At 51.8% G+C, this 16,897-nt stretch overlaps 2 protein-coding genes across 2 annotated transcripts; both read left to right on the top strand.

The window, feature by feature from the left end:
- Positions 1-2,167: 2,167 nt before the first annotated feature.
- On the top strand, positions 2,168-8,347 carry CLN3 (CLN3 lysosomal/endosomal transmembrane protein, battenin). Its single transcript, XM_053471208.1, has 16 exons — positions 2,168-2,294; positions 2,852-2,930; positions 3,057-3,147; positions 3,934-3,990; positions 4,267-4,346; positions 4,484-4,569; positions 4,656-4,728; positions 5,197-5,340; positions 5,613-5,731; positions 6,019-6,065; positions 6,600-6,668; positions 7,091-7,146; positions 7,304-7,397; positions 7,486-7,632; positions 7,867-8,032; positions 8,241-8,347. Exons 1-15 carry the CDS (start codon positions 2,240-2,242, stop codon positions 7,984-7,986), a joined length of 1,317 nt encoding a protein of 438 aa, XP_053327183.1. The 5' UTR covers positions 2,168-2,239; the 3' UTR covers positions 7,987-8,032; positions 8,241-8,347.
- A 514-nt stretch (positions 8,348-8,861) lies between these two features.
- Positions 8,862-15,860, top strand: EIF3CL (eukaryotic translation initiation factor 3 subunit C like). The gene is made up of 21 exons (XM_053470445.1): positions 8,862-8,974; positions 10,007-10,135; positions 10,374-10,439; positions 10,588-10,777; positions 10,996-11,121; positions 11,304-11,358; positions 11,513-11,625; positions 11,756-11,883; positions 12,101-12,269; positions 12,359-12,462; positions 12,583-12,724; positions 12,834-12,959; positions 13,161-13,254; positions 13,338-13,525; positions 13,727-13,951; positions 14,076-14,439; positions 14,648-14,807; positions 14,942-15,007; positions 15,086-15,173; positions 15,303-15,468; positions 15,665-15,860. The coding sequence occupies exons 2-21, from the start codon at positions 10,035-10,037 to the stop codon at positions 15,760-15,762; spliced, it is 2,769 nt and encodes a 922-aa protein (XP_053326420.1). The 5' UTR covers positions 8,862-8,974; positions 10,007-10,034; the 3' UTR covers positions 15,763-15,860.
- Positions 15,861-16,897: the final 1,037 nt, after the last annotated feature.

Below are 16,897 nucleotides of genomic sequence, written 5' to 3'. Positions count from 1 at the left end.
CTCGGAGGTCTCACCAGAGCGTTCTGCACGGCCTGGTAGACTCGGGGGAGATGTCTCTGCAGGAACTCCATGCTGCCGTCCCGATGCGATGGTCTCGGGGCTGTCTCTCAGCAGTCGTCCAGCGCTGATTGTCTCGCCGCTTCTGCTTTTATTTCAGATCCTCTCAGTGGGAAGTGGCAATAAAACCGCCATCGGTGAGAAGCGATAGATCGGTACCGAGTATCGTCCTGCGCGAAACCTCCCAGCTTCCTCTTCTGCTGTGTAACCCTCTCACTGCTGGAAGCCCACGCTACATTCGGGGCGCTTTATTTCTGCAAATCCGCATAAAATCAATTAATATTTTGCTAAATATTTTCTCGGCTCTCGGAAAACTGAACAGATGCGTGCATCCGACAGAATACAGCCTTCTGAGCCACGCCTGTAAGTGAAGCAGTAGGTGGTCTGAGAGGGTGGTAGATAAGTGGAACAGCCTCCTAGCAGAAGCGGTAGAGGCTCCAAACACGTTACGTGCTAAAGTACAGAGGGGAACTTTATTTTAAAGAAGGAAAGAATTAGAGGATCAGAGGCTGAGATGGAATGTAAGGAAGTTTTACTTTACTGAGAAGGTGGTAGAGAAGTGGAACAGCCTCCCAGCAGAAGTGGTAGAGGGTAATACAGTGAGGGAATTTAAATATGCTCGGGATAGACATACGGCTCCTGAATCTAAGACGAGATGGGATCAGTGGTTTTATTTGGGCTTTATCTGCTTAGTTAGAAGGATTCTCAGGGGTCGCTCTTCCCCATTGGCCGTCCATTCATTAAATCGAAGACGGGAGAATCTGGATTCAGAAAAGGCAACAAATAAGAATTTTGGTGAATTCACAGGATGCCTCTGAGACACAGCAACAGCGCTGCCCTCCGGTGGCTGCCAGGCTCAGTGCAACATCGCACACATCGTGTAAATAAATATATAATATAACGCGGCAACGAGAGACTCCGGATCAACAAACATCACCGAGGATTAAACATTTATTGTTTAATAATCCAAATGTTTGATTCCGCAGATTAAAATACCCTCTTATAAATATTATCTTATCAGCCGTTTGTATGATTCTCGCTCTGTTAGTGAATCTACTAAACACCCCGACTCCTTATCATACTGTCTGTGGGGAACAATAGAATGCCTTGGTCTTAATCACCCAGCTGGAGACTCTGACTAATGAAAGTCTATGGAGGAACGGACTTCATTAGCATCGACGTAAAACAATATATATATATATATACACTGGGGAGTTATATTACTGTATACAGCGCTGGGGGTTATATTACTGTATACAGCGCTGGGGGTTATATTACTGTATACAGCGCTGGGGGGTTATATTACTGTATACAGCGCTGGGGGTTATATTACTGTATACAGCGCTGGGGGTTATATTACTGTATACAGCGCTGGGGGGTTATATTACTGTATACAGCGCTGGGGGTTATATTACTGTATACAGCGCTGGGGGTTATATTACTGTATACAGCGCTGGGGGTTATATTACTGTATACAGCGCTGGGGGTTATATTACTGTATACAGCGCTGGGGGTTATATCACTGTATACAGCGCTGGGGGGTTATATTACTGTATACAGCGCTGGGGGTTATATTACTGTATACAGCGCTGGGGGGTTATATCACTGTATACAGCGCTGGGGAGTTATATTACTGTATACAGCGCTGGGGGGTTATATTACTGTATACAGCGCTGGGTGTTATATTACTGTATACAGCGCTGGGGGGTTATATTACTGTATACAGCGCTGGGGGGTTATATTACTGTATACAGCGCTGGGTGTTATATTACTGTATACAGCGCTGGGGGTTATATTACTGTATACAGCGCTGGGGGTTATATTACTGTATACAGCGCTGTGGGTTATATTACTGTATACAGCGCTGGGGGTTATATTACTGTATACAGCCCTGGGGGGTTATATTACTGTATACAGCGCTGGGGGTTATATTACTGTATACAGCGCTGGGGGGTTATATTGCGTGTAATATCACGATGTATTTTTAATTAGCTTTATTATTTTATAAATGAACCGGCACAGCCAAGCGATTGGATGACGCGGCGAGGCACACCACCACTTTAAGAGTTCACATCCTTGGTAACAGTAGCTATGGAGGGGGCGTGGTCTGGGAGAACCAGGAAGTTTATTCAGGAAGCTGCATGCCGTACCGCTGATCGGATACACCGAGTGATGATCGCAGATGGAGAATAGACCGAGCGACAACACCGGGGGCAGCTATGGCTCCGACTGGGAAGGTAACCCAGCTCCCTGCCTGCTCTGGGGGCCGGAAGGCTGTATTTGGGGGTAAATTATATTAGTTCCTGGGGATGGAGAGGAGAATCTGACTGACCCGTATAGTAGATCAGTGCCACCTAGTGACGCATTCAGCAGGACGATTTAGCCAATCCATTTATATCAGATTGTAAATAATCCCGGTTACAGGGCATCTGATTATTGATGGATCAGGGAGAGCGTCCTGTTAGCTCTCCAGCCTCGCTCCATCTGCCTCTACCCCCCAGCCTGGCTCCATCCGCCTCTGCCCCCCCAGCCTGGCTCCATCCGCCTCTGCCCCCCCCAGCCTCGCTCCATCCGCCTCTGCCCCCCCAGCCTCGCTCCATCCGCCTCTGCCCCCCCAGCCTCGCTCCATCTGCCTCTACCCCCCCATCCTCGCTCCATCCGCCTCTGCCCCCCCCAGCCTCACTCCATCCCACCCCCCCACCTCGCTTTATCCGACTCTGCCCCCCAGCTGTTCTCGGGGTGATATATTTTACTTTATTTAATAGATAACGCATTCTGCTCCCCTTTATTACAGATGAGGAGGAAGAAGTCCTCCCCGTCCCACCGCCTCGGAAGGACGAGCGCTCCCACTGGAGGAATTTATCAGCGTTTTGGTAATTGAGAGATCACACATAATGTGGCTGGGGAGACCCATAAAACTACCCCCGTGGGATGGCGGAGGGTGTGACTGGGTGTAAAGGGTATCTCTGTGTTCATCTCTCTCTCTCTCTCTCTCTCAGGTTACTGGGCCTGTGTAATAATTTTGCGTACGTTGTGATGCTCAGCGCAGCTCACGACATCCTCAGGACAGAGACTAATGAGACCTCCACGGTGAGTTCTTTTTGCGGTATCAGTGGGTGACACGCGTTCCGTGGCAGGGCTGGGTACAGGCGTGTCGTTGTGCACCATGTGACACGCGTTCCGTGGCAGGGCTTGGTAGTCGTGTCTGTTAGAAAAATGCTTGCGTTATCGTAAATATTATTGCTGACAAAGATATAAGAAAGTAGAAAATGTCTAGTCTAGGATATATGCACGAGTTCCCGCCAACACGCCTACTCTATGTTATTCTATATATATATATATGTGTGCAAAGGGTCAAGTCTGGGCCATTCTTATTTATGCAGCTTAATAGGCGTAACCTGCTTGGAAAGTAACCAATCAGAATGATGCATGCTATTAGAAGTAGATAAGAGGTTATATAAACCATGTAATAAAAATGTGTAATCAGACAACGCTTCAACTTTTGTTTGTTGTGTGCCTTGTCTCGATTCTGCGCATGATCTAAATAAAGGAAACTCTTTCTGAGGAGAATTCGACCATTAATTCAACCAACAGTATCGTTGCGCACCATGTGACACGCGTTCCGTGACAGGGCTGGGTAGTCGTGTCGTTGCGCACCATGTGACACGCGTTCCGTGGCAGGGCTGGGTAGTCGTGTCGTTGCGCACCATGTGACACGCGTTCCGTGGCAGGGCTGGGTACAGTCGTGTTGTTGCGCACCATGTGACACGCGTTCCGTGGCAGGGCTGGGTAGTCGTTGCGCACCATGTGACACGCGTTCCGTGGCTGTGGTTAATGAGTTTGGTGGCTGACGAGTTTCTTTCTCTCTTCTCTCAGCTCAACGTCTCCAGCCCCAATAACAGCCGCTATGATTGTAACCGGATCTCCACCGCGGTACGTGGCGCCGTCTCTCTGACCCGTCCCGTGACTCCCGCTCCTCGCCTCTCTGTCTCTGGGTTGTTTTATACGTTTATTCCGGGGGGGGGTCTGAGCCGAGCGAGAACCCCTTTTTTTCTGAAAAAATGGTTTGATTCTTGACTAAAGACACCCATATCTGATCTCTCCTCCATCTGTCTCTTAGTTTCAGGTTCCTGACCCGTCTCTTGTTCGGTCTCGCCCCTTTCTGGTGACGTCTCGGTGTCTCTGATCGCTCTTTGTGCTGTATTTCAGGCCGTGCTCCTCGCAGACATCCTCCCCACGCTGGTTATCAAGTTCACGGCTCCTTTCTACATCCACCTGATCCCCTACAAGTGAGAGACGACCGGCCGCCATGTGTAATTCCTCCCTGTCGGGGTATCTGTGTCAGTGACCAGGGCTCCTCGTGTTGTGTAGTAACGGGGCGTCTCTCGCTCTTTCAGTCACGGGCTGTCCTTTCTGTCTCTCTCAGTTACAGGGTGTCTCTCTGCATCCTCACGGCGGCTGCCAGCTTTTTGATCGTGTCGTATTCCGCCGAGGTGGCGGTGAGTCTGCTCGGTGAGTGTGATTGCCGGTTGGGTGCACGTGCACGGCGTGTCCATCTGGCCACCTGTATCGTTAACAATACCTGTTGATGCCCCCAGGTGTGGTGTTTGCCAGCATCTCGTCGGGACTCGGAGAAGTAACGTTCCTCAGCCTCACCGCTTTCTTCCAAAGGTACTTCTAGAATCTGACCATGCCCGGGGGGGGCTGTTCCGGGTAACCTTCATATAGACGTTCTCATGATCTTCATGGGGAGAGGACACAGATCCGCCATGATATCCTCCATCCGGTGCCGGTACCGCTCACTCCCCTATCGCCGTGACGCGCGTACTGTGCGCACAGGAAACGAGCCAGGATGCAGGACTGTGCCAGACGGTTCTGGACGGTTGGCAACTATGAGGGTACCATTATATTTAGAAAGGTTCTGCCAATTCCACTCGTTTTTTACCCTGTTGCCTTTGTTAGTAGCGCTGTAGGCGCTCGATGTCAGATAAGGCGTCTCGTCGGGGCGAATAAAGGCTCCGGCTTAATAAGTAAAATTCTAACGACCGGTTTCTGTGTCTTTCTCACTCGGATCTTGTGTTCCCCTCGCGTCTGCATCCTGCTCTTCAATGCCCTCTTTTAATACCCCTCTTCACCCAGCGACGTGGTTTCTTATTGGTCCTCTGGAACAGGAGGAGCCGGAATCCTGGGTTCCCTGTCGTATTTGGGACTGACGGAGGTCGGGCTCTCCCCGCGGAACTCCCTCCTCGTCATGCTGGTCATCCCAGTTCTTCTTCTCTTAAGGTGAGCCGGTGGGGGGGGGGGGATTCAGTGGCGAAAGCTTGAAGGGAAAGGGGATTTATACCCCTGGTGCCCATAAACCCAAACACAACAGCACCCACCAACCATCTGGGCAAATGGAGAGGCTTCGACAAAGCCACACCCACAAGCCTCCCCCAAGCACCTTTAAAACTGTCAGGTGGTGAATCGGGAGGAAAAAAGTACAATTGTTTGTCTCGTGTTAGTAATGGAAGGCATTTCCTCTGCCCCCATCTTTCTTTTTTTCCCCCTCCCAGTTATTTTTTCCTGCTGAAGCCCCCCGCGTCGCTCCCTCGATGGGTGTTTCCAAAAACCCTGGATACCTGTTTGAGTGACCAACAGCCCCTAATACAGGACTCCGGGTCCCGAGAGACAGGTAGGCCCTGTGCTGACCTCGCCGACTGAGAACTTATTTTTTATGTAAAAAAAAAAAAAAAAAAAATAAAAAAAAATTATTCTGAATTTTAGTATAGTGTTTGGATTATTTTTCCTTCCTTTTCTTCTGTCCCAGTAAGGGTGTTTTTTTTTTTTTTTTTTTTTTAAAAATATAAATTTAAATATTTTAATATAAACTATTAAAAAAAAAAAACTAATCATTATAAATATTTTTTTTTCTCCGATTCACGTGAACCAACGTCTTCATATTTATATTCTCTCGCTCAGATATAAGATCTCATCTAACGCTCTCGCAGAAGTGGAAGATTATCAAGGTCAGACAGGGAAACTCTGTTGTTGTCTTATTGTCTGTCTGTATCGCCTTGTCTCGCTCGCCCCCGTTCACTGCGGCTGTCTCATGCTGTCTCGCTCGCCCTCCCTCACTGCGGCTGTCTCATGCTGTCTCGCTTGCCCCGTTCACTGCGGCTGTCTCATGCTGTCTCGCTCGCCCTCCCTCACTGCGGCTGTCTCACTTGCCCCTGTTCACTGCGGCTGTCTCATGCTGTCTCGCTCGCCCTCCCTCACTGCGGCTGTCTCACTTGCCCCTGTTCACTGCGGCTGTCTCATGCTGTCTCGCTCGCCCTCCCTCACTGCGGCTGTCTCACTTGCCCCCGTTCACTGCGGCTGTCTCATGCTGTCTCGCTCGCCCTCCCTCACTGCGGCTGTCTCACTTGCCCCTGTTCACTGCGGCTGTCTCATGCTGTCTCGCTGCTCTCTCACGTAGCTTTATTTCCATTACGTCTTCTCCACTTCTCTCCAGGTTTATTGCCGGTATTTTTGACGATTGTTTCTCTCTCTCCTCACCACAGACTCTGCTTAAATACATGATCCCGCTGTCCACGGTCTACTTTGCGGAGTATTTTATTAACCAGGGCCTGGTAAGAATCTAGTTGTGGTTGAACGGAGGTGATGAGGGCTCAAGGCTGGACGCGGTGGTAGAAATGGTGGTGCTTTGGGTGCTGGGATGGGTCCAATGGAGGTGGGCATGGGGTTGGTGGTGCTATGAGTTTCGGGATGGGACTAATTCAGGTGAACACAGGAACGGCGGTGCGTGAGCACGGGAAGCGTGTAATTGTGGTACACGTGAGTATGGAAGTGGTGTGAGTGACGCATGCTTGTGGTGCTGAGAGTCTTGGGGGTTGGTGACGATTGAGCTGTCGGCGCTATGCATCAATACGGCCACTGAAGTCGTCTTTCAAAGGCACGATGGCTCTGCGTTGGACAGCTGGGGTCTTGTTACGGAGACGGAGGGGTAGTTCTGCTACGTGAGGGGTAATAATATTCTTTTCTTTTTTTTCAGTATGAATTAATCTATTTTCCAAACATCTCCATGGGCCACTCGGAGCAGTACCGATGGTAAAGCTATTCCTTCACCCCAACAGCTTCTGTAATTGCCCACAATTAACACATTACGTGCCTCCATCCTGAAGTCCTAGCCCTTTAAGTCCTCTTTGCCCTTCGCTTCCGTCTCCCTATCGTTTTTGTTCTACGTTTTTCCCCTCTCCCTTCTCAGGTACCAGATGCTGTACCAGGCGGGGGTATTCGTGTCCCGGTCCTCCCTTCGCTGTGTAAGAATCCGGAGGATTTGGGTCCTCTCCGTGCTCCAGGTGCGGCCGCTCGCGCTCTTCCGTCTCTCTTTTTATCACATAAATCCAGGCTTTTCTCCCTCGTCACTTTTCTCCATCTCTATCCTAGTGCATCGTCGCCACGTTCCTTCTCGTCGGGATTTATCGCCTCTTCCTCCCTCATCTCGGAATTCCGGTTATTTTCCTGATAATCGTGTTTGAGGGTTTGCTCGGCGGAGCGGCCTACGTGAACACCTTCAACAACATCGCCGAGGAGGTGAGCGGTCGGCGTCTGTGGCCTTGTTCGGCCATAAGCGATAACTCTCCTGCGGAACCTTTTTATTTAAAAAAATAAAAAATTCAGGCAAAGACATATTTAGTGCTTCTCGTATGTTGCGCTTTGTAAAATAAAATTTATAAAAAGTGGTTAAAAAAAATATATTTTAGGGGAAAATCCCCATCTTCTAAATAAATATGACTAATTTGGTGCTTTAACCCCTTTTTGCCGCAGAGTAAGCCGGAGCACAAGGAGTTTGCCATGGGAGCCGCCTGCGTGTCGGACACCCTGGGGATCTCTATATCCGGGGCGATCGCGATTCCAGTCCACAACTACTTCTGCAGCCTGGGATGACCCTCTGGGGCAAAACCGCGGGCAAAACTCCACCACGCACTTTCAGGTCCGAATAGACCGCTAGGCATTACCGCGTTTGGCAAAGTTTTAGAATTGCTAAACCTGCCCTCCTCCTCCCATTTCTGGATTCCGATTGAGAAAATCATAAGGACGCCATTTTTTATTTTTTTAGTTGCTGTGTCGAGACTGATAAATTATTCGAAATATTTGTATGCTTTAAAAATAACTTTTTTAAATCACTGAATGATTCTTAGGTTTTATTCATCGTTCCAGCATAAAAATTGTCTGGTTGTAAAACTGGAGCCCAGGCGGCAGAGGCCAGGGGTAGCTGAATAAAATACTGGTACAAAGCCATAGTTTCCATGATGAATCATTGCTTTTTTTTTCCTCCCCGGTACTTGTTTTTGTTTATTTTTAACACTTTACACGCTTTGGGGTTACTGTTGCTTTCAGTGCGCGTCTCACCGGACAAAAATTCCGCAGTCTCTGAGCGAGCTGAGGAGACGCAGTCCGATACAACGATGTTCAGGCCCCAAAACGTAATACTCGGGGTTAAACTCCCGCGGCCTCCGTTCTGCAGCGAGAGAGTACGTCTGTACGCCGAGCAAGGGCCGTGAGGAGAAAATGATCAGGTGACCTCGCCGCAAAGGATACTGGGTAGCGTGTGTAGCCGCTGTCACGTGCCCTGAAACCGCTGACTTGCCGCAGTAGCAATGAAAAAGGTTTGGGCGCGGTGCATTTCGGATAATGTAGTCCATTGCCGCCGCCGTGAGTGCCTAGCCTACGTATCCCGTCTTGCCATGCGGATCAATAATCATGGTACGCGGGGCATTTTGGGTAATGTAGTCCGGTGAGCATTAAATAGCGGAAGCGAGGCGAGCTTCCGGTTTGGGTGACTGTGCCGGCGCAGCGCATGCGCATTGACCCGGTGGCCATTCTTTTCTGCGCCTTTTCCAGCCGGGCCTGCCGCGTGTGTGTGTTGCCAGAGGTGAGACAAGGAACGCGGTTAGGAGGGGAGCTCCATTCCGGGGGCGCTGGGGTCTGAGCGTAGCCGTACAGTGCCCGGGGGGCCTGCGGGGCTAGAAGGAGAAGGCCTCGGATCCAACAGGGAGGAGAGGCGCTGTGTGGCAGCATCATGGAGGGAAAGCAGCCAATATGGAGGAGCCAGATAGTGATCAGGGCTCGGGATAGATCTTCCCTGGAGCTTCTGTGTAGCCCGAGTGGCAGGAAGGGGGGTATCTGTCAGCATTAAACACACAGAGAATGGGCCCGAGAGCTGGCACTCTAGAGGCTGATGGGCCGGCCCGGCTGTGTCTGAGATCTCCCATACTGCCCCGCTCGTGGGGTATTTTTCATTTCTGTGTCTTTCCGGCCATGGTGATTGGTGGGTTCTGTGTAACAGCAATGAGAGGGGTTGATGCAGCACCTGAAAGGGTTAACCCAAAATACCTGAACCAATATAAGCAAAGCCCTTTAGCGCCCTGACCCGCAGAGCTTGCAATCCGTGTCCTGTTACTGCAGCTCCCCAGTGACCGGTTTCCAGAGGTGGTCTCAATAAAATAGTAACTGGGTAACATCCGGCCCCCGTCTGCCCGACCACTACGTGTCCGCTCTGCCGGGGCCGGGGTCCCTTCTTTAATTATTTTTTTATTTGTGAATATGAATAGAGCGCAGCGCATGTTTTATCCCTTCTGTGAGTGATGAGAGTTGCTGGAGAGCCAAGACTTTGTAAACTAAGGAAACCAGAACCTGCCGGCAGATCGGCCCCCATCTGGCCCCCATCTGGTCTCCCTGTTTCTCCTGCTGTAACGACGCAAACCTCCTTAATCAGTCGTTGGTCTCGTCTTAGATTCAGGAGCCGTATGTCTATCCCATGCATGTTTAATCCCCTCGCTGTATTACCCTCTGCTGGGAGGCTGTTCCACTTATCTACCACCCTCTCTTGGTTATGCTGTTATTTTTATAAGTGTGTTTTTTAGGATCTGGCGTTAATTTCTTTGTTTCTCTGCCTGTTGGACAGGATCGTGTGACACGCAAAAGACGACAAGATGTCGCGTTTCTTCGCCACCGGCTCAGACAGCGAGTCGGAATCATCGGTTTCTGGAGATGAGATCCTCCCTAAGCCAGTCGGAGGCACCTATGGCAAGCAGTGAGTGACTCCTCCGGCTTTATGTCCCTTGGGGGGGATACTGTTGGGTGGGGGGTCCCCAATGGAAAAGTTAGATGCGTCCACCCGCTAATAAAAGGCGGCTCCGGCGGCTGAGGGTCCCCCTGATTGTGTAGGAAAATGTGTTTTAAGGGTTAAAATGTATAAAGATGGCGGCTCCGTTAGGGGGGCTGCTTGTGATGTCCGCACAGCGTCCCACTCTGGATCCTTCTCTCCGCAGGCCGATGCTTCTCAGTGACGATGAGGAGGACACCAAGCGCGTGGTCCGCAGTGCCAAGGATAAAAGGTGAGACTTTGGGGGGCATTTACCAGGCTTTCTGAAATCTGATTGGCTGTTGGAGATCGCCGGTGGCTCTAATGATCCCAGTGTTTATTTTAACTCATTTTGTGTGTTTTTGCCCCCCCTTTTGATACCCGTGACCCACCGTTCACAGATTCGAGGAGCTGACCAACTTCATTAAGACCATCCGGAACGCCATGAAGATCCGAGACGTCACCAAATGCCTGGAGGAGTTCGAGCAGCTGGGCAAAGCCTACGTCAAGGCCAAGAACATCGTGGACAAGGAGGGGGTTCCCCGATTCTACATCCGCCTCCTGTCCGACCTGGAGGACTACTTGAATGAGGCGAGTCCCTGGCATTGGGGGGGGGCCGGGCAGACCTGACGGCCGGTGTGGGGCGCGGCAGGTTTGGGGGGCTGCGGTGGGGGGGGGCGCAGCAGGTTGGCTGCAGACTTCCTCTGTCTCGCGCAGTTCTTCTCCTGCTATTCTGTGCCGTTTAAGGGGTTTTTGTTACCGTCGGTTACGGGGCAAGGAATGAGAATGTTGTTTTTTTTGTTCTGCAGCTCTGGGAGGACAAAGAGGGCAAGAAGAAGATGAACAAGAATAACGCCAAAGCACTGAGTACCCTCCGGCAGAAGCTGCGCAAGTACAACCGCGACTTCGAAGGGGCGATCAGCGCGTACAAGCAGGTGGGAGCCTCGGCTACTCCGGGACGGCGCTCTGTCTCGTGCGCTCATCACGTTTTGGGTTTTATTACCTCGTTTTACTTATTTCCGCTCTGTGGGTGTTCGGATATCGCTGCGGTGGCTTTACTCTGAAATGGGAATCGTTTGTGGCGTCCGCTCAGTAAAGGCTCTGTTTTCCCCGCCAGAATCCGGAAGAGTCGGCCGATGAAGACCGAGAGAGGGACGACGACGACTCGGACGGTGAGAGTTAGACTTTACCAGAGGCAGTCGGCGGTTTCTCGCTGTGGGGGTCAGACGGGAACCGATGTCCTCGTGAGCCGGATGTCATTCAGTGCTTCGCATTATTAATTATTTTTTTAAATAAATCCCTAATTTGCCCAATTCCTGTTTCCAGCTTCGTCTTCCAGCGACGACGAAAAGGATGAAGGCATGAGCGCCAGCAAGTTCCTGAAGAAGGTCGAGTCGGCCCCGGCGGACTCCCGGAACAAGTTCCTGAAGAAAGCAGAGGTGAGGAGGATTATGGGTGGCAGGCGGATGTTCTGATCTGTTAAAATACTTGTGATTACTGTTCTTTTGCCCCTCCGTGGAAGCGGCCCCCGGTGTGCCGAGAGGTTTAACCCGGTTCTGTTTCCTGCAGGAGTTGGATGATGATGACGAGGAATCCTCTGATGATGAAGATTGGGGCTCAGACTCTGAAGACTCCGACTCCGAGTCTGATGATAACGAGGGAAAGCACACCTCCCTGGCCTACAAGTTCCTTAAAAAGTAAGTAAAGGGGTACGGGGCGGAGGAGAGCGGCGCTCGGGGAATCGGGGGTTCCGGTCGCACCTCAGCTTGCTGCCGACATCTGAGTAACTTACAGCTGGTGCCGTGAATCGGCCCCATTCGGCCCCCAAGTGTCTGTGAGTTGCAGTCAGATGAGTGGATTAGGCTTTGCTGGTTGGAGTGGCTTCCATTTTAAGGTAACATTTTATTCTATCAGGGCGGCCCCCGACGGAGTCCAGACCACCGAGAAGAAGAGCGACGAGAAAGCCAAGAAGAAGCAGCATCGGAAAGAAAAGAAGAGAGACGACGAGGGAGAAGGAGAGGAAGACGAGAACGATGGCGCCGGAGAGTGGGAGAAGGTTAAGGGAGGCGCTCCCATGGTTAAGGTTAGTAAGGGGCTGGAGGGTCACTCAGACTCACCAACTGCCTCGGCTCTGCTCGTTATCCTCACATCTTCCCCGTCCCACCTGTACAGGAAAAACCCAAGATGTTCGCTAAAGGCACGGAGATCACCCCGGCCATCGTCGTCAAGAAACTCAACGAAATCCTCCAGGCCAGAGGAAAGAAGGGCACAGACAGGTGAGTGCGGCCTGATACTCGCTTAGATCCGTGCGAATCACTGTCGCCCCCCCCCCGCTTTCTGACCCTTCTCTCTTATCTGACCCTTCTCTCTTATCTGACCCTTCTCTCTTCCTGCAGGGCGGCCCAAATCGATCTTCTTCACCTGTTGGTTGGAATCGCAGAGGAGCACAACCTCGGACAGGGCATAAGCGTCAAGATAAAGTTCAACATCGTGGCGTCTCTGTACGATTATAATCCCAACCTGGCCGCGTACATGAAGGTAATGGCGGTGCTGGCGTGGGGTCCGTGCGGGGGCTGTATACCCGCTGTCTCGCCCCGCCGTGTCTCGCCCCGCGCGCCCCCCTCATAATGTTATTTGTCGTTGTCAGGCGGATATGTGGAAGAAATGCTTGGATTGTATCCACGATCTCCTGGACATCCTGTTTGCCAATCCCAACATGTTCATCGGGGAGAATATTGCCGAGGACTCTGAAAACCTTGTGAACTCGGACCAGGTACCGATACCCATCCGCTGCTCTGATGTCATCATGCGAAATGCGTTGGTTTATTACCTCTAGGACTGTATCCAGTGTTCAGGTCGTTGTCATAGATGGCAGCCGACGCATTTCGCTTGTTGTAGATCCGGTTTCTGATGCAGTCAGCGGCCGTTTCTCTGCATTGTGTTAATCGTGCCTTTCCCTCTCGCCCCCCCCCAGCCCATCCGCGTGCGCGGCTGCATCCTCACGCTGGTCGAAAGAATGGACGAGGAGTTCACCAAAATCATGCAGAACACAGACCCGCACTCCCAAGGTGGGCACCGACCTGCTGCTCCCGTCTGCGTCTGCCGCGGGCCCCCCCGTCCCAAACCCCCTCTAACCGCCTGTCTCCCGCAGAGTACGTGGATAACCTGAAGGACGAGGCTCGCGTGTGCGAGGTGATCGAGCGCCTGCAGAAGTACCTACAGGAGAAAGGCAGCACGGAGGAGATCTGCAGGGTGTACCTGCGCAGGATCATGCACACCTACTACAAGTTCGATTACAAAGCCCACCAACGGCAGCTCAGCACAGAGCAGGAGTCCAAGGTAATCTGTCTCCCGTAGTGCTCCGGGTTCACAAATTAACTCTTAAATGGTTGATTTGTGTCCGTACGTCCTAAAGATGGCCGACACCGCCTTGAAAAGGCTTATTTGTCCAAAACGTCAATAGAAGGGAAATGGTTAAATTTATCTTTTCCGTAGCTTTGTATACATTTTTTTATTTAATGTATTTATACTTTATTTCAGTCGGAGCAGGACCAGGCGGAGAACGAAGCAGAAGACAGCGCTGTTTTGATGGACAGATTGTGCAAATATATCTACGCCAAGGACCGAACGGACCGCATTCGCACCTGCGCGATCCTCTGCCACATCTACCACCACGCTCTTCACAACCGCTGGTTCCAAGCCCGGGACCTCATGCTCATGTCCCACCTGCAGGACAACATCCAACACGCGGACCCCCCAGTACAGGTAAAGGGGGGAGGGGACACTCACTGGGCTGCAGGGCATAGAGACGGGACAGCCTCGGACGTCGATGGCGTCACGCACGTGATTTCTAGGAATTGCTATTTATATGTAGTTTTTTTTTTTTTAGATTTTGTATAACAGAACCATGGTGCAGCTGGGCATCTGCGCTTTCCGCCAGGGCATGATCCGCGATGCCCACAACGCGCTGCTCGACATCCAGTCCAGCGGCCGAGCCAAGGAGCTTCTGGGCCAGGGGTTATTAATGAGGACCATGCAGGAGAGGAACCAGGAGCAGGAGAAGATAGAGAAGCGGCGACAGATCCCATTCCACATGCACATCAACCTGGAGCTGCTCGAATGCGTGTACCTCGTGTCCGCCATGCTGCTGGAGATCCCGTACATGGCTGCGCATGAATTCGATGCCCGCAGGAGGATGATCAGCAAGCAGTTCCACCACCAGCTCCGCGTAGGAGAAAGGCAGCCATTGCTAGGTGAGCGGAGTGTCGTGGAGTGGGGTTTAAAGCCAGGTTATTTTAAAGATAGATGCGTGTAAGTTTTACCAGGCTTAGAGGGTGGTAGGTACGTGGAGCAGCCTCCAAGCATAAGCGTTAAAGGTTAATACAATCGATACAACGTCAAGGACCGAGTAAGGTTACGTACGATGCGACTTGGTCTCACCGTAAAGCTTGTGACCCGCAGGTCCCCCGGAGAGCATGAGGGAGCACGTGGTGGCCGCCTCGAAGGCCATGAAGATGGGCGACTGGAAGACGTGCAAGAACTTCATCATCAACGAGAAGATGAACGGGAAAGTGTGGGACCTGTTCCCGGAGGCCGACCGAGTGCGTAACATGCTCATCAGGTGGGTGACGCCACGCCGGCCGGGTGTGAGAATTACCCCGGGGTGTCCGTTGGGTCAGCAGCCCCGGACGTTCATGGTTTACTCGCTGTTGCCCCGTGGAGAGTCTCACGTTATGCCCGTAATTCCCTCCGCAGGAAGATCCAGGAGGAGTCTCTGCGCACGTACCTGTTCACATACAGCAGCGTCTACGACTCCATCAGGTGAGGCCTTTGTGCTGCTCGTCTCCCCGCGTGAGGATGTTTCATGGGCTCGGGTTACGTTTTGTATTTGTTTTGCAGGATGGGTATTTTGGCCGACATGTTCCAGCTGGATATTCCCATGGTGCACAGCATCATCAGCAAGATGATTATTAGCGAGGAGCTCATGGTGAGTTGGGCCCCGGTACACGGTTTTAGCTTCTGAAATCCGTCTCGAAAGCCCGGTTTGGCTCTCGTTAATCGGCAGGCCACATCGGTCCCCGTCTCAGTTGTCTTATCTGCACCGTTCCCTTTGCAGGCGTCCCTGGATCAGCCGACCCAGACGGTGGTGATGCACGGCACCGAGCCCAGCTCCCTTCAGAATACCGCGCTGCAGTTGGCCGAGAAGCTGGGAAATCTGGTGGAAAACAACGAGAGGATATTCGACCATAAGCAAGGCAGCTATGGCGGATACTTTAACCGAGGTGAGAAGGGCTGCAGGGGGTCCTTTAACCTGCTGTGCGTATGGCGGCCAACATGAGACTCGGGTGTCCTGCTGTTGGCAGGGGCTTGAGCCTAAGCTTCCTGCGCCGGGCCATTGGGCTGTTGGTGTGGAAGAGCATCTGCCTCTCTGCCAGGGTGGTAATGAGGTGATTAGTAAGCTCATGTCTTGTTCCCCAGATCAAAAAGACTCGTACCAGAGGAAAGAAGGTGGCGGCGGCGGCGGGTACATGAGGCGAGGGTACCGACGCGACCAGCAGAACCAGAGCAACTACTGAGCGCCGCTCCTGTCCTGTTACTTCTCAGACACAATTTGCAGCCATTTGTTCCGGAAAATCTTTTAATTAATAAACTTCTATCCCAGCGACTTCCAGAACTTTCTGTGCGTTTGTTGGTTTTGTCCGTTTAAAGAAACTCTCGCCGCCTCTAAACGATTCTTCTATGTGTAGCAGCCGGTGTGTGACTTCTCCGAGCCGGTGTGTATGAATCGGGGTGTTTTTATCGCGTGGACGTACATCTGTCTCTCCATTGGTGGAGAGCTGGGGCGTGGGCAGCGTTTCTGGACCCTCCTATCCGGTTTGAGGATATCATGGACTTGCTTGCGTTCGTATTGGTAGATGTGACTGGCTGAGGGTTCTAGGAGTTGAGTCAGGAGCGGCCGCTTTTGGTCTGGACGGCACCGAGGCGTCTCGGCTGGTGGACGGCGTTAAAGGCGTTCTCACGTGTGGCACGTCGGCTGCTATTCAGCTCCTCTCTCCCGTTTTCTCTCCTACTTGTGGCCTCGCTCCCCACTCTCTATGACAACTGCTTTTCCAAATAAAACGCCCTCCTGTGTGACCTTTGGCTGCGCTCCTTTTCTCCGCCGTGTCCTTACTTCCCTTCCAGTTCCTCGCCTGTCCTAATACCCCCTACCCCCGGGCGGCTCTCCCTCCGCTTCCCTTTCCTATTTTTAACCCTGAATATCTGACTTTTGAGGCCGCGGATGATGGGAAACGTGCGATGTCTGCAGGCGCCAGAAGCTGCTTTATTCGGTTACAATTCACCGGACGTTAAACTAACGAGGACCCCCGAGAAGGGGCATTCATTCTCTGACCTGCCCCTAACTGCCCTCTATAGTGTACTTATCCCTTAAGTTTGCAAACTCTCCTGTGCTCCTGAACCCAGTCCTGTTACCACCCCTACCCCACATGATCGGGTCCTTAAATACCAGGAAAGTCTTGCCACGCAGTAAAAGCTGCCTCCGTCCCGAGGAGTTCTATGGATGCTTCTGTACCTCGCTACGGCCAACGACAGCCACAGGGGAGCAGCCTCCTAGTACCCCGGGTGGAGTTTTTCTGCCCCTGGGGAACAACTAGTTAACCCCTCTGTGATCTGATAACCGGGGGAAAGGTTTTGCTGACATCATGCACCGTA

This window comes from Spea bombifrons, chromosome 7 (assembly GCF_027358695.1).
Source record: "Spea bombifrons isolate aSpeBom1 chromosome 7, aSpeBom1.2.pri, whole genome shotgun sequence".
Classification (NCBI taxonomy): Eukaryota; Metazoa; Chordata; class Amphibia; order Anura; family Pelobatidae; genus Spea; species Spea bombifrons.
The sequence above is the reverse complement of the archived record's forward strand: the minus strand, read 5'-3'. Positions and strand labels throughout refer to the sequence as shown.